Here is a 27,499-nt window from a genome sequence, read left to right on the forward strand (position 1 = left end):
TTAAAAATCTTTTAGAAACAACCTACAAAACTAATATTAACTTGAAACAGTGAATCTAAATACAGATTATTATACTGAAAACAAATCAATGGGTTTTCAATGCATTAATGTTTCTTTGTGAACTTCACAATTATTTTTCTTTTTATATTATATAGAATATTTTCAGTTCATCTGCAAATTTAATCATTAGTTAATAAATAAGTTGCTAATAAATATAATTTAATATATAAGTTTCTTTTCTTGTAAATACAATTTAAAAACTGGCATAAAAGTGGATTCATTCTCTGAGATAAATCTGTCCATAATTTGAATTTGAAGAAGATGGCAAAGATATATAGCTTAATTTTCACCATTTGGCAAACAATAACAAGCCTTGAATGTGAACTGTAACAGTGTAATTATTTGGAGGCAAAAAAAAAAAAAAAAAAAAAAAACACAATATGAACATTATCAACGAGATGCTCCAGGTTATCTGGATGTTGAGACATATTAATATTAGTATTAGCAATGGCCACATGGTGAAAAGGAAATAGGCAACTTATGCATTTCCCTCCTCCCATAAGTCAACTATACAGCTGACCTTTCAATTTCCCCAAACTGTCAGCCTCAACTACCCATGTAGGTAACTTATTCCAGTAATTTATAATTTGGCTAAAATAAAACTTCCTGCAATCTAGTCTAAATATTTCCCCCCGTAACGTGAATTTTCCCCCTAGCTCTAGAATCATTTATAATCATGAAACTCCTCATTGATTGATTTCACTTATGCCTCTCAGAGCCTTAAACACCTCAATCAAGTCTCCTCTAAGGTGCCTAGTTTCCAAGCTCTGCAACCCACATATTCGAAGCCTTTCGTCATATGGATTTCCCTTTTGCCAAATTCACCAGGCAAATTACCCGTCTTTGGACCATTTCAAAAAGCTCAATGTCTTTCTTTAGGTGTGGTCTCCGTACCTGAACACCGTATTCCAAGTGTGGTCTAACAATAGCCTTATATAATGGGATTATGATGTCTTTATCTCTATTAGCAATTGTTCAATAAATCATCGATGGGACACCATGGGCCTTCCTTGCAACCTGTCTACAATGCTAGAACTTCATGTCTGACCGTATCGCAACACCCAAGTCCCTTTACTCCACTACTGGCTTTAGTTCAACTCCACTAAGTGTATAAGTTATTTTGGGTTTACTGTTCCTCTAGGTGTAAAACCTTACACTTTGCAGGATTAAAGCTTAGCTGCCATTTTTCTGACCATCCTCGAAGTCTATCTAGGTCACTCTGAAGAAGCTCTGCTTGGGGTGATCATTAACTACTCTACTAATCTTTACAACATTTGCAAATTTAGACATCATGCGCTCTATCCCTTCATCAATGTCATTTATGATATTTGTTGTTATTTGGTTTTTAGGAGCCTTAGTTGCTAATGCTCCGGGATATGCGGTGGTCATTCCCTGACCTTTCCGCATCCTCCGTATTTGGTGGTCACGGGCTCAAACACTGGTCTAATCAAGAAGCGTGTGCTACGCACTGCTGCTCCTGCTCACCTGGCTATGGAGGTGCTGTCATTTATGAAAATCAAAAAACAACAGTGGTCCTAATACTGATTATTGGGGAACCCCACTTCTTATATCAACCCAATCTGAGGAATAAACATTTATAACAACCCTTTGCCTCCTGCCCTAATCCACCTTGCTATCCATCTAAGGATTTTTCCGGTAATTCCAACCTGTTCTAGCTTATAAAGTAACCACCCATGTGAGATTGAGTCAAATGCTTTGCTGAAATCCAAATAAACAATGTCGAAATTATTCACTAAACCCAGCTCATGAGTGATCCTGTCAAAATAGCTAACCAGATCCGTTAAACATGATTTTCCCTTTACAAAACCATGCTGAGTATCCTTCAAAATTCTATTTCTATCTAAATGATCCTGTATCCTACCCTTATTCATTGCCTCCATGATTTTCCCTACTAGTGAAGCTAGACTGACAGGTTGGTAATTTCCCACTTCACTCTTAGAACCACCCTTATGTATTGAAGATACATTGGCACTTTTCCAATCCAACGGAATCTCTCCTGAGTCTAGTGATACTCTCATAATTAGCCCCAATGGTTTAATGCACTCACTTGCCGCCTCCCTTAAGATTATAGGGTATATGCCATCAATCCCAGGAGCCTTACTGGCCTTTAGGAGCGATAGTTTTTTCATTAAAATAATCACGTGAATTTTTGATATCATTAATTACATATTTTTCAACTTCGCTCCCATATTTCTCATTGACATAAAGGGTTTTTCTTCTGTAAATATAGATGCAAAGTAACTGTTGAGTTCATCTGCAACATCAGCTGGGGTATCTAATACTATCCCATGTCTATTACAAAAGGATCTGATCTGATTTCTCTTCTTTGCATTTATAAATATGAAGAATTCCTTATCCCCTCTCCTTGCCAGTGATTTCTCATAACTTGCCAGCCTAACCTTTTCTGTGGCACTATTATAGATCACTTTGTAACTGTTATAGGCTTCAGTACTTTTTATTGTAACTTTTCCATGCTGTCTTTTTCTGCTCAAGTAATCTGACTACTTCATTATTCATCCAACTTGGAATCCTCCTCATAGTGTATTTTTTAAATGGTATATATGCATTCAAGGCTTCTGTGATTAATGTTTTAAAGGTATACCATATAATTCAATTGTATTCACTCTCTGTGCGATATCTACCCAGTTAATAGAGGCCATGTAGCACCTTAAGGCATCGTAATTTCCCTTTCTGAAATTAAAACCCATTCCTTTGCCTTTAACTACTGCTATCTCTCTCTCTCTCTCTCTCTTCAACGTCCACCATAGAACTCAAAGTTCACTTCCTCCTACATGGAGTTTCCTTCCCATTTGCTCCAATCAATTAGAGGCAAATTAAAATCCCTCATAATAAGACATTCACATTTACTTGCCAATTCCATTTGCATGTAGAGGCTCTCATCATAATCTTCACAATCACCTGGCCTGTAGATTACTCCCACTCCCATTTTACATTTGCTTCCAACTATCTCAAACACAGGATGTTTGAGAATGAGAGTAGTCTGTGCGGATGTAGCTTTTTGCCACTCCTGGAACAGAGAAGTTTTTTCTGATTTATTTCTGTTTTATTAGCTTAAATTGGCATATTAACTTATTTTCTAGAGTAGCTTTATATTCCTATTTACGATACTTGTTTAAAGTAACTTAGATAGAGATTTTGTAGGTATTACTTTTATCGGTAAGGGTATCAAATCCACGTGTTGACCGTTCATAAATTGCCGCCATTGTAACGCGATACAAAATATCTCGAACTAGATAGCATAAGCTTAATATAGTATAGTATAGTACATAATATTGTCAATTAATCAGTAAAATCTATTAATCTTGTTGAACTTCATTGTCAATTAAATTGTACTTTTAACTATACATATAACGACTTAGGTTACGTAACATAAATAATTAGAAAATTAAATAATTAATACTTAACTTGATACGGAAGTTATATAAAGGGATTTCGTAGATAACACTCGATACTGAAACATAAATATAGCGTTATAACTGTGTTGGGATACAAGTTTAGGTTTTAATTTTGTACTGAAATTGAAATTTTATTGAAATTAAATCGAAATCATGACTCAAACCAGAGCAGCAAAGCAAAAGGCTCAAGCTAATGGGAGTGCTGTGGCTCAGAGGAGAACCTGAGGGGGGCAGTTGCCCTTTGAATCACAGCCTTTTAAAATGCACTACTTGCTTGATGTTTGTGGAACAGTCAGGTATGGGACATGATACTGCCATGGGGGATGTCTTTGTTTGTGCACGATGCAAGGAGTGTAAGGAAGTCAGGCGACAACTCAGCGTTGTTATGGGCCTATATGAGAGCTTGAAGGACAGGGTGGATGCCCTCGAATGATTAAAAGTGAGGGGGCCCATCAAGCTCTCAGCTGCCCACACCAATGCCAGAGCTTGCACTTGGTCATCGCACGACACAGCGGCGGCCCCCAAGGCAGAATGCGCTGGTCCCAAAGGAACTAGTAGTTGTTGGTGACTCTATTGTCAGGGAAACGGGAAACATGCTTTGTAAAAAAGGATAGGTGGAACAGGACCAGGGTATGTCTGCCAGGGGCAAAGGTTGATGACGTAGAGCGGATATCATCTTTTAAGGGCACAAAAGGTGATATAGTTGTACACATTAGGAAGTATGGGAAGTATGTGTACATAAAGGGCAGAAAGGATTGGGGGGGGGGGAGTTATGCTCTTAGTTCAGAAACACATGGGCTGACCATGCATGTTGAGTCAGTATGGTGTGACATAAGTACTAGGAAAGCAAAAATAAGAGGAGTGTGATATAGCTCTAATGACCCTGATGAGTACAAAAAACAACTGTACAGGAAAACAGAGTGGACCAGTAAATTAGAATGTGTATAATGGGATTTTAACTTTCCAGATACTGACTGGATCTTGTGGGTTGGCCACTCAACACACTAGCAAGACTTTTGTGGATTAACTGTATGATGGTTTTCTATGGCAGTATATTAGAGAGGCAACAAGAGAGAGAGTAATACTCTTGATATGATTACCAGCAGTGATTATTCTTGCATTAAGAATCTGCAGATAACCATTAGGTAGAAGTGATCATAATGTATTGATGTGGCATTTACTTAAAGATGTAACCACCATCAAGAGTAAAGAGAAGAGGTTTTGCTTTCATAAAGGTGACTATAGTATCTCAGACAGTTTTAAATTTGACACAGTGGGACCAGCTGATGATGTTATCATCAGTAAATTTATAAATGAAAAGTATTCAAGAAAATAATCATAAAAGCTACTTAGTTCTTCAATTAAGAAATACCATTCAAAGTTTAGCCCTAAATGGCTGTCAGTAAACTAATGAGACTCGTGGCAGAGAGGAGAAATGCATGGGGTGCATAGAAATTATCAGGCGACATAAAAGACCATGGCAGATATAAACTAGTCTGTAATGAAGTCATAAAGGAGGTTAGGCAAGCAAAGGCAGATTATGGGAAATCACTGGATCCAAAGGAAAATAGCAAAGACTTCTTTTCTTATGTGAACACTAGAAGGAAGGGGATGAATCACATTAGTCCACTTAATATTGATGGTTCAACTGTTGATGATCCTGCTCAAGTTGCTGACAAATGAGTAAGTATTCTGCATTTACATTCACGCGTGAGAATTCTTTTAGAAAGTGGATGCCAGAAATTTATCAAAATCTAACAGGAAATAACTTTGTAATAACTTAAGGAAAGTGAAAGAAAAACTGTTGAAGTTAAACATAAAAAAGACACCTGGGGTGGATGGGATCTATCCAGTTATATTAAGGGAGGCAGCTAAGGAAGTAAACAAACCGTTTGCCATAATTATGAGAGCTTCCTTGGATTCAGGGTGAAATCTCCACAGACTGAAGATGTATGAATTTATCCCCAATTCACAAGGGGGAATGAAGGGAACATGAGGAATTACGGGTTTGTTAACTTAAATTCTGTTTCAGGGAAAATAATGAAGAGTTAAAGAAGTAAAGCAGAACCATCTAGAAAGGAGTGAAGTTATACATCAGACACAACATGGATTTTTTAAGATGTGATATTGTCTGACCAATCTGATTGGATACTATGACGGAGTAACAAAGTAAGTGGTTGAAAAAAAATAATTTTGATATCATATAGTTGGGCTTCAGGAAAACATTTGATATTGTTGCAGATTAAAACAACTTCTGATTAAATTAGGGCAGTGTAGTGTTCAGGACAAGTTACTGCTATAGATAAAGGGACTGTTGAGTGGTAGAAGATAGAGAATGGTTATTAATGGACACTGCTCTTCAGGGAATAATGCTATTAGTGAAGTTCCCAAAAATTCAGTGCTGAGCCCATTGTTCTTTCCAATATGTATCAATGACACTGATGAAGGCAATCAGGTTTAATGTTGAAGTCTGCAGATCATACAAGTGTTGGCAGGATGGTTAATGACAGTAATGAAAGTATGCTACTGCAACAGGATATAGTTGTTGTTGTTGTTATATTGTTTATTGGCACAAGGGCTGCTAAGGCCATATTGTACCTGATTCTATTTAGTATTGCAGTTGAAATGTTAAAATCTGTTAAATAATATAGTGTCTCTTCAAGAATGCAAAAAACTCAGCCAGATTTGCATTGTCTCCAATCAGATGAGATAACATAAAAGGTTCTTCAAGATGTGAAAATTGTGTTTCGAACATTAATGTAATGATTACAATTTAATAGAATATGCTTCACCATAAGTATAGTCTGACAATATGTACAAATAGGCAGACCTTCCCCCATAAGCAGATAAATATGGGTTAGATGTTTGTGCCCAATATGTGTCCTAGCCAGGTCACCTCCTCTTGCCTATTCGATACGATGCTTGATGCCCACAACTGAGGTTCTCATTTTTAGCATTAGCATTAGTAGAGGCATTTGATGCAAGAAAGCAAGCTTATGCAGCATAAGCCAAAAAAAAAAAAAAAAAAAACTTCCACTTCACCCCTCTGTTCGTTCAAAATACCTGTCCAGCTGAGCCTTAAACTTATTTAGGCTATCAACCTCCACCACAAGGGATGGAGGTCTGTTCCACCTACCAACCACCCGCTGGCTAAATGCAAATTTCCACATGTCTATCCTACATCTGTCTTTCCTCAATTTGAATTTATGCCCTCTCAGGTGATTTTTCTGAGCTAGAGGAAGAATCCCATCAGCATTGAACATGCTTAAACCATTCAAGGCTTTATACACCTCTATCAGATCACCTCGCTGGTGCCTAGTCTCCAGACACTGTAATTTGCAAAACTTAAGCCTTTCTTCGTAAGAGCACCCCTTTGTTCCATTCACCAATCTTGTTGCCCTTCTCTGTACTCGTTCCAGCAGCTCTACATCCTTCTTGAAATGAGGCCTCCAGACCTGTATACAGTACTCTAGGTGTGGCCTGACCATTGCCTTATACAATGGAATAATCACCTCCTTATCCCTGCTGGAAAAATTCCTGCATATCATTGACAATACTCCATGAGCTACTCTTGCAGCCCGTCTGCACTGCTCAGAGAACTTCATATCTGCCTGCACAACCACCCCCAAAGTCCCTTTCATTCTCTACCACTGTCAGTGTAGTATCACAGAGTTGATACGTTGGCTCTGGGGTTGCTGTTTCCCATGTGTAGTACTTTACATTTGTCAATGTTAAACTTCATTTGCCACCTCTCAGCCCATCTGCTCAACCTTTCCAGAAGATACAGTAGAGCAGCTACTATTAACACTCTTCCCTGAGGACTCAGATAATGAAACCCCAATACTGACAAAAATAAGAAATAAAAATGTAACCTACTCAAACAGTAGAAGGTAGCCAGATTTCACATTTGAGGAACTGCAGGCTGCAGTTACCAGACTAAAATACAAAAAATGCCCAGGTCAATATCCCTAGAACCAGAAATAGTCAAGAAGATAGCGGAACATAAGAAATAACCAATACTGAACCATTTTAACTCCTGCCAGGCAAAAGGCTGCTTCTCCCAACAGTGGAAACAGACAGTCTTAAAATTACTCTTGAAAAATCTGGACACACCCTTATCAGAGGCATATTTCTCTACTATCTGTAATGGCAAAGATACTGGAAAGGCTAATATTACACAGATTTTTATCAAGAAGCACAGCTTTCTTCACCATTTCAATATGGATTTAAAGCAAACTTATACAGATGATGCAATTTACAAACTCACTGCTTCTGCCCAATCTGCCATCACATTAGACTTCGAGGGTGCTAATGGCATGGTCAAATTCTTAAGAAGCTACTCATAGGACAGAGCAGTCTCAGTAATAACAAAATTCGTTTTAGGAAATTGTCTTTCACCCATCCCCCATTTCCTTTTCGATAATGATCAGTAAATTGTACAAGAGTTATATTTTTTAATGTTTCGGCCCGTTTTTTATATTTATCAAAAATACTATCCATATATCCAAAGACTTACTATCAACTTGTTGTTCATCCAATTCAGCTGTTGATTTACGTAATTTCTGAAGCTCATGTTGACATACCGTTGACATGTATTCAATCACTCTTGAAGACACAGGCATTGGGTATCATAATAAATACCAAGCTGCCTCTTGTGAACTCATCTGCACAGAATTCAATACATCTACACTTAATGCTTGTGTTAGATCAGTTATATCCATATCAGGATATTCTTTTTGTAGCTCTATAATTTTCCATTGCAGGTTGCTTATTCCTCTGTTAATTTTATTCACATATTCAGCTACATATGCTGCACATGAATATTCTTCTATGATAAACTGTAAATCTAAATTAGACTTGAGCACTCCTAAAATCCAAAGATTGTAATTATTCATAAATTTCTCTTCTTGCATTTAATAAATACATGTGGCCGTTTAATACCAGCCCTCAAAATATTTAGATATTCTTCTTCTGATTGGCATTGATTTGATTTAAGGAATTCTTCAAAATTAACATGATTATCCAATTCTAATGAGTCGTGCATTTTATGATATTTTTGCGATAAGCTGATCTTCGTTTGTCATCCGTGGCCAATCAGTATCAATATACAAGTTTGTGACATTGGCCAAAAAGGTGCTTCAAATCGACATTCGAGTCGGTTTGCATTATTATTTTTATAACAGGTAAAAGTATGTTTATGTTGCTGTAAATTTGAATAATCCGAAGTTTTCTCTATAGAACATAATGCATCTTTCATCCCACCTTCTTTTTCTTCTAATGGTGCAGAGAGTGCATTGTTCATCCATAATAATATATGTGGACTTCCTCGATGTCGAAATTCAATGTGTTTAAAGAAATTCACAACATAATATTTCCCAAAAGGACTATATAGGTTTTCGATTTTAAAATTTTGAGTATACTCTCAACAATTTTATTAAAGTATATGGCACACATTATGGGGTCTTCATTTATTAATGTAGCTTTTTCCATGTAAGGTAGATCCATAACTTCATTAGTTGTAATTTCTCGTTTATATCTGAATTTGTATAATATACATAGTAATATGGGCCATGTTGGTTCACAAGCACTCAATGTCAAGAACATTGTAGGTTTTCCTAATTGACGAATCATGGCAAACACATCTCGTTTACATTGACTCCAATAATATGCTGAATTGGGAATTGATTTTAGAAATGCCAAGTTAGATTCTAATGACTTGTTTACAAATTCTTTCGATTCCAATATAGAACAAGTAATGTTAGCTGTTATTCCTACTGATTTAAATGCAATTTGCAAATTTTCTGTGGTACGCATTCATATAATTTTCATTTCCATATTTAACAAATGTTGGGGAGTTACTCCACAACAATCAGATCTACAAATTTCACTCAATGCCATCATAAAGGGAGTAATTTTCAATCCATTTTTAAATTTTAATGCAATAATTTTCGTGCATGTCCCAAACATATAGCTGGAAAAGAAAGTTCTTCTAGATGTATATGAAACTTGTTGGAGATGATTTCTAACCCAGTGCTATACATAAATATTTATCTTCAGACCATAATAATGTTTGTTGTTGAATTAACAATAGTTCATGATCATTGTCGACAGGTTCCACAATTTCATCTGAATGTTCCTGTTCACTATAATCATTTGTCCCCAAGAAATCGTCACTCACTTTTATGCTGTAGAACTTATACAAAGGCAAATTTATCAAATACCGTATTTTCATATACCATATTTTCACTATTTTCTTCTGCACACATCCTTGTAGATATGATTTATGTATGAGTCTTCGATTTATATGTACATTAATGGCATAATCATCATCTAATTCTCTAGGTAATTGATGAACCATTGTATTTACTTTAACTGATACATTTATTACTTGTCCAATGATCCCATATTGTCCTGTTCATAACATAAACAACGAATTTGCATAAAGGGTAAACATCCAGTGGAGGCAAATCAGTAGAATATGTTGGATATATAAATCCATTTGACGTAGCCATAGTTGGTATACGTCCCTCTTTTAATGAAGTATGACATGTATTACATGTCATGAAAGTACTCACTTCTTTAAAGGAAATTCATTTTGAAGTAATTCATATGAAGTTGTTGGAAATGGTTTCAAATCTAATTGAAACCATAAGTGATCACACAAACATTACAACTAAATCCAAATGGGTTTTTGTACACTAGTTTTTCAAACTCACTGTCTGGGCTCGTGTAGACACTATAGGGATGTAATCAGGAATCTCATTATTAGCCATTTCTAATTTCGCTTTTTTTCGTGCACGACATTCCTTCATTCATTCTGCTGGAGTTTTAGATTCCTGATAAGTATCAGGCAGAGTAGAACTCAGTGGTTGAAAAGTATCAGGCATAGCAGAACTCTGGTTGACAAGTATCAGGCATAGCAGAACTCTGTGGTTAAATATCATTATGATTCAAAATAGTTTGAATTTCTAATTTCCTTTTCTTCTGTTCATGATATTCCTTCATTATTTCAGCTCGAGTTTTTTTGGGTGCAGTTTGGGAAGTCCCAAGCATAACGAAACACTCTTGTTGAATTTCATCTGGATTCACATTTCTGTCCAATTTCCTTTTCTTTCTTTCACAATATTCCTTCATCTTTTGAGCTTGAGTTTTCTTGTGGGCAGTTTCAGAAGTTTCAGGCACAGCAAAACACTGTTGTTCGATTTCATCTAGATTCACATTTCTGTCCAACTTCCCTTTCTTTCTTTCACGATATTCCTTCGAATGCTGGGCTGTAGATTTTGCCACAGTCACTTGCATATTAACCATTATGCTGATATAACAGGATAACGTAGTGCGTCGCTGCTCAATTGTACTTGTTGTGTCACTGCACTTGTTGCGTACAATTGAGTTTTCTTGGGCGCATGTGTCATACTTGTTGCGTCACTGCATGCAACAAGTACAATGCATGCATTCAAGAAAGGACATTTTTAACATCAAGTACAACACATGCACATCAGATTTTGTGAAGATTTTATATAACGATTTCTAGGTAACGTAATGCTTTTTTTCCAAATAACGCCGATAAAGACGTTTTTAATGTAAAAGCTTAGAGAAATCTTGCAGAACAGGTGTGATAACAACCAGTTAGGAAGAACAACATACAGATTCATACCCCAAATGGATGGCCTGACAACTAAACACATCCATGGTTTGCTCCAGGCCTCAACCTTTTGCACTTTGGGACTGGCAGAGGAACCTACAGTGGCAGACAAAAAAAAATTGCATCACTTGTGAATTTTGCAAATAATGTGTTTTGCCCTGCATTGTGGGTTACAGAAATGTTCAAAATGCATTTATTAGATGCATTTTGAACATTTTAGAAATCCAATAAAAATACTCCACCTGATATACTTTATTGCATAAATATCTTCTCGAAGGATAAAATGCATAATTAATGGCATAACTGCCATTTGCATGATTACGCAAATGGCAATTATGACAACCAAACATACATTTTATTGCATTTACATGTACAAACTGAAATGACAAGTTAACATAATAATATTATGTACTGTAAATCAGCAAAATAAGTCCTCAATATTTTTCGAGCTACAATTATAGCCTTGCAACGATCTGGCATAGAGTTAATTAACTTCTGGATATAAACAGATCTCTGGTTGCCCAATTTCGTGGTACCACACCCTTACAATGCTCTCCTGCAGCTGAATCTTATGTGATGGCTTCTTCTGGGCAATTTTAGATGACATTATGTACCAGCAATTTTCAATAGGGTTCAAATCTAGACTGTTGCTGGGCCGGTCCAACACCATAATGCTCGCATTTCTGAGATATGAATGCACCTTAAGGGAGAAAAACAAGGGAAAACATTGGTGTATGTTTTAAGAATTGTGAGACAAAAACACAAACTCATCATTGTGAGTTTGTGTTTTTCAATGTGAAAAACAAACATTTTGTCTCATATCAATGTGAGACAAAAACACAAACTAAAATGCATGTCCATGAAACATGCATTTTAGTCCAATCAATGTTCCATTAATAAACTTAATTCGTCCCACCCCTTTGCTTGTTATGCATCCTCAGACCATCTGACCGTCGGAGAAATTTATAGTCTGTGTTAGCAGTCATGATGGTATGCCTCTGATTTTCGTCTTCGTAAATATCGCTTCCCATCTTAGCCATGCAGGTTGAATTTCGATTTGTCAGAAAAGATGGTGTCCCATTGCTCTTTTGTCCATGAAACATGCATTTTAGCCCAATCAAGTCACTTTTTTCTCATTTGTTTGTTCAACAAAGGCTTCTTCTAGGGAACAATAGGCATGCAGACCACATTCCGAAAGCCGTCTTTGGATAGCTCGTGCACTTGTTTCAACACCAGAGGCCATCTCAAAGTCCAGTTTTATATCAGGAGCACTAGCATGGCGATTATGAAAGCAGAGCCATTTGAAATATCGATCTTGGGAAGGCTTAGTCACTCTCTTATGGCTTGATCCAGGTCTTCTCTTCATATCACTGGTTTCATGCTTTAATTTCAGAACCCAGGATACTGTTGACTGGTAGCAGCCTATTTTATTAGTGATAGCAGACGTAGCAAGCCCTTCCTAGGACAGAGCAACAGCTACACTTTTTTTTCTTGGTGTCAACTGAATATATGGAGCTATGCTTACACCTCCACAAAACAGGATACTAATGAGCGTGTATACTCTTCCAGCACCATATTTATAGAAGTAGCTGATGCAATACCTTTGCTAAGGTGATGCAGGTTTTTTGTAAGCCACTGTAGATGTTCCTGTGAAGAAGAAGAAACACGGGACCATATCCTCTACAGTTGCACTAACTACGAGGACAGAATAAGTAAACTAATAGCCAGAATAGGATCTCTCCTTAGTGGAGATGAGAAACAACTTCTCATGAGCAAGAACAACTACAGTCACTTTTCTACATATATACATGGAGCGATCCAAATCAGCAACCATACCCATCGACTGGTAACCCAAAATCAATCAGTTAGAATCAATCAAATTAGGTAATAAAACAAAACTGGCAAGATGGCTGAGAGGGAATAACAGCCTGAACTCTCAAAGGATGTCAAATGACAGATTTTTTCCCCTTTATCACCCCCCCGTAACTTAGCATTTAACCATGTCAAACTTGTACTTAACCAATACTGAAGTTATATTAATCAGTTTAGCACTTAACTTAATAAGTAACTTAAATATAATTATAATTTTTCCTCCCAATCTGGCATTTAAACCACATTCAGTTAATATCTAACTGGCACTTAAGTAATATTCATCAGCTTAAATTCAGCACTTAACTCGGTGCCTCCGTAGCCAGGTAGGAAGGAGCAGCAGTGCGTAGCACACGCTTCTTGATTAGACCGGGGTTTGAGCCTGTCACCACCAAATACAGAGGATGCGGAAAGTCAGGGAATGACCACCGCATATCCCGGAGCAATATGGCCTTAATTGCTAATGCTCCTAAAAACCAAATAACAAACAAACAAACAAGCACTTAACTCAGTAGGCAATCTACATATAATTTTTTTCTTTTTCTTAACTCAGCATTTAACCCATACTTAACTAGTATTAATCAGCTTGGCACTTAAATCAGTAGGTATGAAATCATTTTTATTTTTTCTCTTTACTTAGCATTTACCCCATATAAAACCTAGAAAAATATATTTATATTTATTTACATTTAACACTTGACTTTATTTTTTTTTTTAAGTGAATGCCTCCTGTTTCCCATCCACCTCTTTCCAACCCACTCTTTCTCCCACCTCTCTTGACTATTCCCTCTTCACTCTTTTCCGATAAATTTTATTTATATGTTTTATTTTATTTTTTTTGTGTGGCCCTGCCTTGGGAAGCTCAGGCAATCCCAGAAACATATAGTCAGAGTACTGATTCTGGACTCCCTGTGCCATGGAGGGAAACTAGGGGTCGGTGGTGCTCCATGGGCCCCTATGCAAAGAGGCCAGAACAACAGTACACAACATTAACAACACATCACTCACATTTATTTTCTAGCTTTTACAGGGAATTGTATCTCAACGCAAGAGAACTAACAGCAAAGTTGTAGGCAACTACCAGAGCCACTTGACCCTCGACACTATGTCCACTATGTTCAGTGGTTACATTAGAGGGAATAGAGATCTCTGTTTATGTAATCACAGATTGCTACTACTTAACCATCAAGGTATTTACATGAAGTATTAGTCACTATTACCTTTTCCAGCTGCCATATATCTCACCTTGTTTTCCATGTTGTATTCTTGGCTTACCTTCTCTACTTTCCACATTTTTTTTCTGTGCTCTTCAGTGCCATATTGTGGTCATGGAGAATGATCTCTGCAGATGTTTTTGAGAGTGGCCAAAATAATATTACTTAAAACATCTTATTGAGTTCAGGATATATGGTCAAACTTGACAGTTTAAATAAAGAGCTTTTATAGATTGAGGTAACATGCTAGTACTGAAGGTTAGGATTACAAATGCATGGGAAGGGGGGAACAGACTCTGTAATAATCTTCTTCACATATACTACTAGTTGGTCACTTAATTCTTACGTCATCTCCTCTTCAATCATCTTAAACAGTCCCATTCTGATATTATACCTCTTGAGGAGTTCAGAGAATTGTGGAAAGATACTAACTTACAATCCTGCCAACTTCATTAGTTTTAATAATTTCTCCAATTCTCAAAGATCTCCAGATCATAAGCACTTCAATATTGAAAAACCTGTTATGGCCTCCAAACCTTTTTGAATTTAAAAGAGTGATAACTTCTGCTTGATATGTCACGGAATGATGGTACTGTTAACCATGAAGGAGCATTGCTATTCAGTGATATATCAGTGCCATTCAGCTAATTCTTAGAATATAAGTCTTATTCATTAAAACTCCTTTTGGTCCTGAGTGATCTCTTATCACCTGAGTTACCAATCCCACCACAGGGAGACAGGATTTATGACTGTATGACCAGGATGCATGAGTGAAGATTAGTAAGGGTTAGTAACTAAACTATGAAAAAATAAAGAACCATAGCTTGCCTTTCTTGCTCTGATCAAGTAGTTTTTGAAAGAAAGGCTGCTTTAAATAATGAGGTTAAATAAATCACAGGGAAGAACTATAATGTAATTTCTAGGAAATCACAACTGAAACAAAGACACTGCTCAGCCACACAATACGGTTGGCACACGGGGGTCAAAATGTCTGGGTGAGGTGTTAAATTATTTTTCCCATAAGCATAATGTATCAGTGTCACAAAAAGTTTGGAAAACACTGCATTATATAGTTACCAAACATACCTTCTCACATAGAAGTTGCTTTTAAATGAATACCTTTAAAATGCTTAAATTTAATACACCCACTATAAAATAATAATCCTTTTAAATACTTTTTATTTAAATAGCAAATGTCTTTCAAACATTTAAAGAATGTACATAGGATTCCACAAATGTATGCTGATTCTAAATACTGGCTTTAATTGATGATGATGCCTTTAAAAGTAAATATTATAATTTTCACAACAAATTATTAAAAGCATAAACATTCAGCTTACCTTAGACTCTTATGATTCAAACTCAAAGCTATACAATTGATTGCCTGTGTATGTTCTATTACCATGTTAAATCCATACTGAAAACAAAAAAAAAAAAAAAAAAAAATGAATTAAATAAATAAATGAAATACTTTAAACATATTAACTGTCTTAACCTTTAAAATTAGAATGGCCAGCTATGGTTACCTATCTAGAACTACTGCTGTTGGTCATTTTGACCGGAGCATACAAACAATGCACAACCTTGGAAAAAACCTTTATTTATAAGAGTACAAAACAACCTACATTAATCCATATTAAACACAATTATAAAGTGACTTCAAAAAAAATAAATAAATAAATAAATGAAACCAACAACTATTATCACATGCTTTTACACTTTGCACAGTAAACCAATATTTCTGTATATGCACATATTTCAATAAACTAGTGTTTTGTGCTGTGCACAAATGTAATACATTTTATATTTTTGCACATAGTTATCTAAGGATATGCCTTTTTCATTCTTGTTTGAAATTTTCTAATTCAAAAAGATTTATTGGAGTGCACTGACAATATTAGTTTCATTTTCTGTACAGCACTCTTCAATTTAAGATTAATATTCATGGTTCTCAGAAACTGGAGAGTCAGAATTATTTTCAGAGTTGCCTTCCAATACTGACACTGGTTCTTCCAAATACTCCAGCAAATCCTACCAAGTAATTGCAGGGCAGCAATGATGATGACTTTAGAAAAGAAAGGCATCAGTAACTGTCTTTGGAATATGTGTTGTACCTTCTATTACATACACTAACACATAGTTTCATGTGTCACTGATTGGATCCTAGATGACTTTAGATACATTGAGATGAATCATCTGCTGACAGGCACTCTAATCAGCATGACAAAGTTTCCTAAGCGGATGATAAGGTTTCTCATAAACCATTTCACATATTTTGGAAAAGTGACTGCTCCCAAGACCGTTAGCAATTACACCTTATGTAAATAATGGAGGGGAGGAGACAGATAAATTGCATATTGAAGACGGAAAAGGTATTAATCATAGAAAACTGGTCAAAAAAAAAATACCATTTCCCATTTTCTGTATTTAAAACAAGGGATGACCACAGCTATTCATATTGTCTGTTATAAATATAGCATTAGCAGAGGCATATGATGCGAAAAAGCAAGCTGATGCAGCATCAGCCAAAAAAAAAAAAAAAAAAACCGCTCCCATTTCACCCCTCCGTAAGTTCCAAATACCTTTCCAGCTCATCCTTAAATTTATTTAGGCTATCAACTTCCACACAACAAAGGAAGGAAGTCTGTTCCACCAACCAACTACCCGCTGGCTAAAGGCAAACTTCCGCACATCTATGGTATATCTGCCTTTCCTCAGATTATTCTGAGCAAGAGGAAGAATCTCATCAGCACTGAGCATGCTCAAACCATTCCAGGCTTTATACACCTCTATGAGATCACCTCAAAGGTGCCTAGTCTCCAGACACTGTAATTTGCAAAACTTAAGCCTTTGTTCGTAAGAGCAACCCTTTGTTCCATTCACTAATCTTGTTGCCCTTCTCTGTATTTGTTCCAACAGCTCTTCATCCTTCTTAAAATGAGGCCTCCACACCTGTATACAGTACTCTAGGTGTGGCCTGATCATTGCCTTATAAAAAGAGGATAATCACCTCCTTACCCCTGCTAGAAAAATTCCTGTATATCATTGACAAGACAACATGAGCTACTCTTGCAGACCACCTGCACTGCTCAGAAAACTTCATATCTGCCTGCACAATTACTCCCAGGTCCTTTTTGTTCTCTACCACTGTCAGTGTAGTACCACAGAGTTGATACTTTACTCTGGGGTTACTGCTTCCCATACGTAGTACTTTACATTTGTCAATGTTAAACTTCATTTGCCACCTCTCATCCCATCTGCTCAACTTTTCTAGATCCTGTTGCAGCTGCGTACTGTCATTAGTGTCCTTAATAACCCTGCCAACCTTCATATCATCTGCAAACTTGGACATTAAGCTTGATATACCATCATCAATATCATTTATAACTACAGAAAACAACAATGGACCCAACACTGAACCCTTAGGAACTTCACTAATAACATTAGACCACGAAGAGCAGTGTCCATTGATTACCACTCTCTGCCTTCTCCCACTCAACCATCCCTTTATCCATAGCAGCAATTTGCCTCTAATGCCACACTGCTCCAATTTGTTCAGCAGCCTTCCATGTGCAACAGTATCAAAAGTCTTTCTAAGATCCAAATATATGATATCAAAGTTATTCCCTGCATCCAGTTCCTTTGTGACCCCATCATAGTACCCAATCAAATTGGTCAGGCAAGACTCTCCCTTAAAAAAACCATGCTGTGTCCAAGCTATAACTGAAGTCTTGTGTAGATGATCCTGCAGTGCTTCTTTAACCAGCACCTCCATTAATTTTCCAGGAACAGAAGTTAAACTAACAGGTCAATAATTACTTGTGTCACCCTTTCATCCTCCTTTGTGAATTGGGGTCACATTTGCACATCACCAGTCCATGGCGATGTGCAAATGTGACCTCTCCTGAGTCCAATGAAGCTCTCATAATTATGGCTAAGGGTTTGCTTACTTCCTTTGCTGCTTCCTTTAATACAACTGGATAGATCCCATCCATCCCGGGTGCCTTTTTTATGTTTATCTTCAACAATTTCTCCCCCACTTTCCTCTCAGTTATTACAAGATCATCTAGCTCACTGCCAGAGTTTAACTCACCTCTGGCATTCCCCTCCCTGAATAACTCCTCATGTGTGAATGTAGATGCAAAATACTCATTTAGTTTGTTAGCCACCTGAGCAGGATCATCAACAGTTGAATCATCAATATCCAGTGAACCAATCTGATTCATCCCTTTCCTTCTAGAGTTTACATAGAAAAAGAACTCTTTTTCTGTTTTTCTTTGCATCCACTGCCAAAGATTTCTCATAATCTGCCTTTGTCTGCCTAATCTCCTTTGTGACTTGGTTACAGATCAACTTATATCTATCATAACCCCAGGGACTCACATCTGGTGAGTATGGGCTTGGCACACCCAGGGTCCTCAGCTGGATATCATCATTCTTCTCTTTCTTGGTGATTTCCTTCTACTTCTCTCTCTTTCACACACACACACACACACACACACACACACACACACACACACACACACACACACACACACACACACACACACACACACACACACACACACACACACACAGGGTAACTCAGAAAATTTTTTTGGCTGGTGCTGCATAAGCCTTGGGCTTCCTTGCACCATAGGGCTAATAATAATAATAATAATAATAATAATCATAGGCTTCCATGTCACCCATTAATTTATATGTATCTCATGCATTTTTCTTCTCTGCTATATGTCTCATTAGTTCATCTGACATCCATTTAGGCCTAAATCTTGAACAATATTTCTTAGTTGGTATATGTAAAGCCTTGTAGCTTCCAAAATAAATTCTTTGAATGCTTCCCATTTTGAATTTGCAGTTGGAACATCATCAGTTGGTCCCACCGTATAGAATTTAAATGCTGTCTCAGAACACCGTAGTCGCCTTTACGGAAGCAAAAACCCTTCCCTTTACTCCTGATGGTAGTTACCTTTGAGTAAATCCCACTTCAGCACACTGTGATCACTGCCACCTAGTGGTTCCTTTATCTGTAGATTCTTAATGCATGAAGAATCACGCATTAAGAGTATTACTCCCTCTATTTGCCTCCTGAACATGCTGATGTAGAAAACAATCATCCAATAAATCCACAAAAGCCTTGCTAGTGTGTGAGTGACCAACCCACAAATTCCAGTCAATATCTGGGAAATTAAAATTCCCCATTATAAGACTCTCTGATTTACTGGCCCACCCTATTTCCCTGTACTGTTTCTTATTATACTCATCAGAGTCATTAGGCCTATAGCACCCTCCTACTCCCAATTTTGATCTCCCAATACTTATGTCACACCAAACTGACTCGACACTGCACCATCCAGCGATGTCGACTGCCTTCACTTCTTTGGATTTTATGTGTTTCTTAACTAATAGCATAATCCCTCCTCCCTTCCTATCCTGTCCTGTCTATCCTTCCAGTACACATTGTACTTCCCAAATTCCAGTTCTGCATTCCATATATCTGTGTGACACCACATATCTGATATCCCAACAATATCTGCCTCTGATGTTTTGAGCAATACCTCATATTCATCAAATTTATTTACCAAACTCCTAGCATTGGTGTATACACAAGTATACAAGCACCTGTTCATATTCTTAGCTACCCTAACACAACCCATGTGTTAATTGTACCACAATGACTCCCAGCAGTTTCTGAAATACCCTGCATCTTGTTTTCCAGGCTGCTGCTCATTCCAATAAAAGCAATGCAAGAATCACTTTCACCTCTGCCAGTGACTACTGTTAATCTATTAATCCTTGTATCCCCCTAAGATAGCAGTTTTCCGACCCACCTAACACTGCCTCAATAGCATCAGCAAATATTCTTGCATCCTTTCTATTTAAGTGGTTGTGCAGGTAGATATGAAGTTCTCTGAGCAGTGCAGACGGGCTGCAAGAGTAGCTCATGGTGTATTGTCAATGATATATAGGAATTTTTCTAGCAGGGATAAGAAGGTGATTATTCCCTTGTATAAGGCAATGGTCAGGCCACACCTTAAGTACTGTATACAGGCCTGGAGGCCTCAGTTCAAGAAAGATGTAGAGCTGCTGGAACGAGTACAGAGAAGAGCAACAAGATTAGTGAATGGAACAAAGGGTTGCTCTTACGAAGAAAGGCTAAGTTTTGCGAATTACAGTGTCTGGAGGCTAGGCACCAGCGAGGTGATCTGATAGAGGTGTACAAAGCCTTGAATGGTTTGAGCATGCTCAATGCTGATGGGATTCTTCCTCTTGCTCAGAATCACATGAGAGGGCATAAGTTCAAATTGAGGAAAGACAGATGTAGGATAGATGTGTGGAAATTTGCCTTTAGCCAGCGAGTGGTTGGTAGGTGGAACAGACTTCCATCCCTTGTCGTGGAAGTTGATAGCCTAAATAAGTTTAACGCTCAGCTGGACAGGTATTTCGAACGAACAGAGGGGTGAAGTGGAAGTGGTTATTTTTTATTTATTTATTTTACTTTTTTTTTTTTTTTTTTTTTTTGGCTGATGCTGCATAAGCTTGCTTTCTTGCATCAAATGCCTCTACTAATGCTAATGCTAAGTGTATCCCATCCCTGTAGAAGCAGTCTCTCCTGTTAACAAATACAGACCAAGCTGAAAAAAATTCTACCCCTTGAGCCTTGCACAATCTTTCCAGGGCCGAATTGATGGACTCACGCCTATAGTTTAATGACACAGTTCCACATAGGAACATGCCCATTAAACTCTCCTAGAATAAGGACCACACAGAATCATATCAAAATCAAAATTTAATTTGATTTTTGATATTATTTCGGTTTTTATGGTGCAAGGGTGGCTAAGGCCACGATGCGGCAAGTCCACAGGATGCAGAAACTGACGAATGAGATAACTGTGATCTTCCTGGATGGGGGAGGGGCTTATCTGTATTAATGGATAAAAACATTAGGGGAAAATCACAACTTCCCAGGCAGATTGTTGTAACCACTCACAAAGACAGCAACTCTGCAGTAGGCAGAACTGTCCTGTCTATCTTTATACAAAATAATGCAGTTTTATGATATGTGGATCATCAATTGATGTTAAATACTTCTCCTATAAGCAGGGATGAACTGGTTTGTGCTCCCTAAGAACATCTTTCACGTCATCAAAATTCCAATGAACAAATTTTGCCATTATTTAGGCTTAGTACACCCTTTAGCTGACTTTTTTTGAAGAGTGAAGATTTGTTTTCCGTTGGCTTGGGGATGTACCAATCAATGGCCTGTGTTCTTTATCTTCAGATTTTCAGGAATGATTCATCACCACTCTCTTTTATCCAGTGCTCATTTTATCCTAAGGAATGGGCATTGATTTTGATGGCTCTCCTTGTTCATTCTACCCTTATTGAGGTAAGGTTTTTGGAGGTGCTGATATAACAGTGACTTTTCTTTTTTACCTGGTTGTTGTGAACTCAAAAGAATTCATGCCCTAAGGGAATGATCATTGCAGTTTGGAAATATAACTATTAACTGATTAACTGTATTAATTGGTTGTACAAACATCTTGGTCTCAATATATATAATTTAAGTCAGCTTTATGTTTTTGAACTTGATTATCCTGTTTCCATCACACATATGCATGCAAATATTCCTCCACCACAATTAAAAAAGATGGCTTATGAAACTATGTATATGGTATAGTCCCGATTAACCGAGGTTCCGAATTATCCACGGTGAATTGTCAAAAAGTTGTACATACTTTGTCATCAAAGACAAGAGTACACAGTTCATTACAGAGCATGAACTCACATGAGTTGACTGTGGAGCCGTGATGATCTTTTAAGTTTGTTGATTTCATGACTTTTTACTCTCTAATTTTAAATATTTAATAAATAAAGAAATAAAAAAGATCGACAAATTTTACTCTCTAATTTTCTAATGTTTTTATTTGTCATGTTTCATCTATGTTATTAGCATCAGTGTAAGCACTACGAACGGAAAATGGAAGTATGTTGTTGTGTCTTTAGATATGAAGTTGAATGCAATCAAATGTTTGGATCAAAGAGAAACAATAAAATAAAGTAGATAGTGACTTGGGTGTTGGTGAAGTGACTGAAAGACAAAGAGAGCAGAAATTGAAAAATGGTGTTCACAAAGAGCATCTGCATGTGGTAGTGAAAATTTGAATAGAAAACCAATGAAAGGAGAATTTGAACAAACTTCTGAAGCTCTTTTTTTGTGATTCACACAGATGAGAGATGGAGGCCCACTTTCCGGACCAATTTTACAGGCTAAGGCCTTAGAATTTCATAAGCATTTTAATGAACAGGAATAACAATTTACTGCAAGTATTGGTTAGTTGGATTGTTGAAAAAAAGATTTGGAGTTAGAAATCTGAATATCACTGGGGAAAAATTATCAGCTAGTAGCTAGTATGGATGAAAAAGCAACATTTACTGCTAAATTAGCAAAAATTATTGAATTAAAAATTTGAATTAGGATCAGATTTACAATTGTGACAAAATGGGCCTGAATACATGGTGGTACTGGCAAGTTCAAATTCATCAGAGAGGGGGGCATAAGCTTAAACTAACCCTCATTGGAAAGTCAAAGACCCCAGAGTTTAAAAAAATTTTAATTTTTGCCTGTGCAAATCAATATGCAAATCAAAAAATTGCATGGATGGATTTAAGTTTGTTTAAAACATGGTTTCATGAAGAATTTGTCCCTAGCTCAAAAAATATTTGATCAAAGAGAAACTTCCCCATAAAGCACTTTTAATTTTACTCAATGTTTCCATCCCATCCAGACGAAAGTGAACTAGTTTGTGGTGACATCAGAGGTCCGTTTCTGCCACCTAATGTGACATCCTTTCTTCAACCTCTAGATCAAGGTGTTTTGGAGACTTTGAAACACAACTACAGACGATGTCTCTTAAAACATCTGCTTTGAAATCATGAAACAAGGACCAGTGTTGTTGACAATGGGAGGATACCATGCCTGCCAATGTTTTGTTACTTAAGCACCTGAAAAATATAGTAGCTAAAAAGTGAGGAGGCTTCTAGGAAACAGAAATCCATTAAGGAATATTTTATATAATATTAATATGTCGTGCTAACGAGTGTAAGTGTACATTTTTCTTGTCCATGACTTGTAATTTTTATACATGTACTATTTTTTTTTTAATTTTTAATTTTTGTAAAAAAACAGTTGTAAAAAAAAATTAGTGTTTTAATATATAATTTAAAAGTCATTATGTTCAATAATGCAGGTCTAACTTGAAAATAGAGTGTACATCGTCGTGTTAATGTATTCAAATCCAGTTTATTTAATAATAATTTACCAAACCTTCCGTGTTATCCAAGTTTTTGATTATCCAAGGTTCCCTCAGTCTACACTACTTCAGACAATTGGGACTCAACTGTACTTTACTTTTTTTGTAAAGTTCAATATATTTGAACGCTGCAAATATATTGAAGTAATTGTAGCCTGGCCATGATAAAGCATTTAAGCTTTTCCACGCTCTTTTCTTGCAGCACGGTAATGAAATGAATATCAGCTATTCATTTCAATACATAGTTTGAGTGTATTTTGATATAACTCCAAGAAAGCAAATAGCTTTGCCAATCGCAGATAAAATTAGGATTTTGCAAGCTGTGGAAAATGGCATGCATTCTAAGACTGCCTTCACCATTCCTAAGTTTGCCATTCCTAAGATACTCTGTTCACTATTCTGAAAGATCAGAAATATATTGAAAGTGTACAGAAATCTGCTGCACCGAGTAGGATTCGAGCACGAAAGGTGAAGTATTCGGATCTTGAAAAGTTACTTTTGGAATGGTTAATGATGATACGCGCAAAAAATGTCCCCATAGACGGTAATCTTTTAAAAGCTAAGGCTGAATTGAATTGAATAGATATATTGAAGAATTTAAAAGTTCAGATGGATGGTTCCAGAAATTTAAGATTTATCATGGCCTGTCTTTCAAAAAATTCTTGAAAGCAAAAATTAATGTGAAATCGACGTCCTGCCAAGCAATATATTTATGTGTTTTAGCATGGGATAAAGTTGATGAAAAAATGATCACCAACTGCTTCAGACACACTGGACTTATTGCCTTAAATGATGCAATGTGTGAAGTCTCGCATACTTCTTCCTCTATTAATTACGAAGAACAGTCCGATAACAGGGAATAAATGTTTGAGCGTGTGTCATCACCTAAAATTACAGGAAAACTTAACCTTCCAGAGATTACATAGAAGTGGATGCGGACAGTGAATGTTTCAGGATATGCACAAACGAAGAGGAAATCATTGGAGACAAAATAGAATCTTCTGAAAAATGCTGTAGTGCTGAAGATGAGGAGCCTACTGTGGTTGAACAAGAAATTTCAGTGAAAGGTGCTCATCAAGGATTAGAACTTGTACTTCGATTTTTTTCCGGCACAGCCTAGCTACAAAAGTGAAATAGCTGCTTTCCCCACTTTCATAATTTTCTTTTAAAACATGCTCTACCATTGAAACAGTGTATTTTGACAGATTATTTTAAAGTATGAAACAATTCTCTTGTTAGGTCTTGATAGGTATGTAGCCTGTGTAGTGAAATTTACAATTTAATTGTAATTTTACAGCACTATACAATCAATGCAAAATTTACAATCATGATTTTCTTGTTTAATACTGTAGTACATATTATAAATAAGATTATATTATATTGTATTAGTAGCATTACATTAAATCTTTAAGCTTTTACTTGTTTAGTTGCTGATTTTATGAATGATTGATATAACATCCTTCAGACATAATGACTATTTTTTTTTTCATTCCCCCACGGGGTCATTATATAGCGCAGGGGTGGCCAACATAATTTGTGACGCGATCTACTTTTTTTTTTTTTTTTTTTCGAAATGTGCCGCAATCTACCATCCCAAGATTTTCATTGCACATGGTTAAAAAAGTTAATCAACACATATTGAAATATGTTGTTTATAAATTAAAATTAAATACAATTAAGAATTTTTATTTTAAATTCATACGTATTTAAATTTTTAATTTATGTGAAGTTTGTGACTTCATGTCATCTTCCAAGCTTTCAAAATCGGGACGATACTGTGATAAGGCTAACCGTAAAGAATCTTCTGTATGCAAGTCTGTAAGAGTAGAACGATTCTCCGTCTTTCTTTGTTTCAAATATGAAAAGGCCAATTCACATAAATATGTGGAACCAAAACAGGAAGTTCACTGCATTTTTTTTACATTTGGGTACTTTTCTCAGCAAACATATTTCCAAAAATCCTTTTTTGATGATCTGGCTTTTAGGAAGTTATCGTTTTGCAATGTAATAATTTCATTTTCAAATAATATTTTCTGCAATTTGTTTTGTATCTAAGGTGACATTAAATATATTGAACAATGTCTTCGATTGTTTTAAAAATCACTGAATCTGGTTTCAAAATCATCCACAACTTTCTCAATTTCAGAAACATATTTCTCACTATTAAATTTAAAAATGGGATATTTTTGCAAATGACCTTGCATATTTGCAAAATGATCGAATTTTTTTTTTCTTTGAAATCCTTAGTCATTGCCAAAAATTGATATCTATATGCAGAAATACTACTAATCGTGTCACCCACATTTTTATTTTTTCCTTGTAATTCCAAATTCAGATCACTTAATTTACTGGTAAAATTTCCCAAAAAACTCAACCACTCCATATCTTGTAGTTGCTCATAATCATCACCCTTTGATCAACAATATTTTCTTAATGTCATTCAACAAATTTCGAAATCTCTATAGAAATTTACTCGGACTCATCCCACCTCACATCTGTGTGTAACACCAGATCTGGTTCATTTTCATCGAGTTGCATTTTGAAAAGTCTCCTATGAAGAGATTGTCCTCTGATGGAATTCACGATTCTGAAAGATATGTCCATAAAACTTTTAGTATTTAATCTTTGCTAACATTTGTTTTTTTTTGTTAGTTGTTAGCGCATTGGCTTCTGTGGCCATAATGAACCTACCAAAGTTTCTGCATTTTCTACTCTGATCCAAGCCCAAGGTGGGATTCGAACCAGCGACCTTTGGGTTGCCAGGCAGGCACTTTACCCACCCGGCTAGCCCGGTCGACCTAACACTTGTTGGTGGATGATACAGTGGTAACTCAAAAAATCTGGGAATTCATCATCCTTTTGGCACAATGTGATGAATCCATTAAGATGCCCTGTCATTGCTTTAGCTCCATCTGTTATTGATACGAGCTTAAATGGTGGTAATTTTATTTTTTCTAAGGTCACTATTAGGTGGAAAATCCTATTGGTATTTACCATGGAGTGCATTGAAGTGCCTTTCTAAATTTACTTTTTTGGGTATAACTACGGAAGCATTGCAAATCAAACAACAACATTTTTCTTTTTTATCATTACAAAAAAGTATTCTAGTTCCAACCCTTGATGAAAATGATACGTTTTAATCATTTTTGTAGTATCCATTTTAAATCAAAAGGTATTAAATTAACATATAAGTACTGTCCAGTTATTAATATTAAGTAAGCTAAATAAGAATTCGACACATACACTATGCTCTCCACAACATAACTGCGTGAATTTTCACTAGACAAGCCTAGCGATTGCTCGGCAGCAAGAGTAGTCACGTAGTTCAACGGATTTGTAATAAGTGCAGTGGGGCGCATAATAATAATAATAACATTTAGATTTTGACTAATCTACTTTTTTATATACAGGATGTCTCAAAAATATTGGTACAAACGTTTTAGGGGAGGTAGGTAACATCTAAAGGAATGTGAATCGCATAGGAACCCATAACTGAAAACGTCACCGTAAGTTGGTAGACGGCGCTGTTCATCAGTTCGAGAGAGAGAAAATTTTCTGCTTTACTCATTCAAGCAGTAGTCGCCGCACAAAGAGCATGCATCGATATACGAACTGTGAGCTAGCAGACATGCACCTAGTGTATGGATTAGCAGAGGGCAATGGACGAGCCGCTCAACAAATTTATGGAGAACGCTTCCCAGACAGACATATACCGGATCACTGTTTGTTTGCGCGTGTGCATCAAAATTTGTGCAATTATGGGTCATTTAGAGGTAACAGGAGTAGTGCGAGCAGACCACGATCGACGCAAACTCCCGCCATGGAAGAAAGTGTGTTGAATGCCATCCAGAATAATCCTACTACCAGCACATGTGCCACTGCCTCTGCCTTAGGAGTGTCTCGTTGCAGTGTACAGCATGTCTGGCACAACAATTCCTTAATACCCCTTTCATCTCCAAAGGG

At 36.5% G+C, this 27,499-nt stretch overlaps 1 protein-coding gene across 1 annotated transcript in view; it reads right to left on the bottom strand.

Moving 5' to 3' along the window:
- Nucleotides 1–27,499, bottom strand: part of Frl (formin-like protein) — a 708,708-nt gene that overhangs the window by 501,021 nt on the left and 180,188 nt on the right. Inside the window, exon 7 of the mRNA XM_090382384.1 lies at nt 15,563–15,639. Within this exon, the coding sequence (XP_090238510.1) occupies nt 15,563–15,639 (77 nt within the window). The remainder of the gene's footprint in view (nt 1–15,562; nt 15,640–27,499) is intronic.

Source organism: Mastigoproctus giganteus, chromosome 1 (genome assembly GCF_048544385.1).
Source record: "Mastigoproctus giganteus isolate SK-2022 chromosome 1, ASM4854438v1, whole genome shotgun sequence".
NCBI lineage: Eukaryota > Metazoa > Arthropoda > Arachnida > Uropygi > Thelyphonidae > Mastigoproctus > Mastigoproctus giganteus.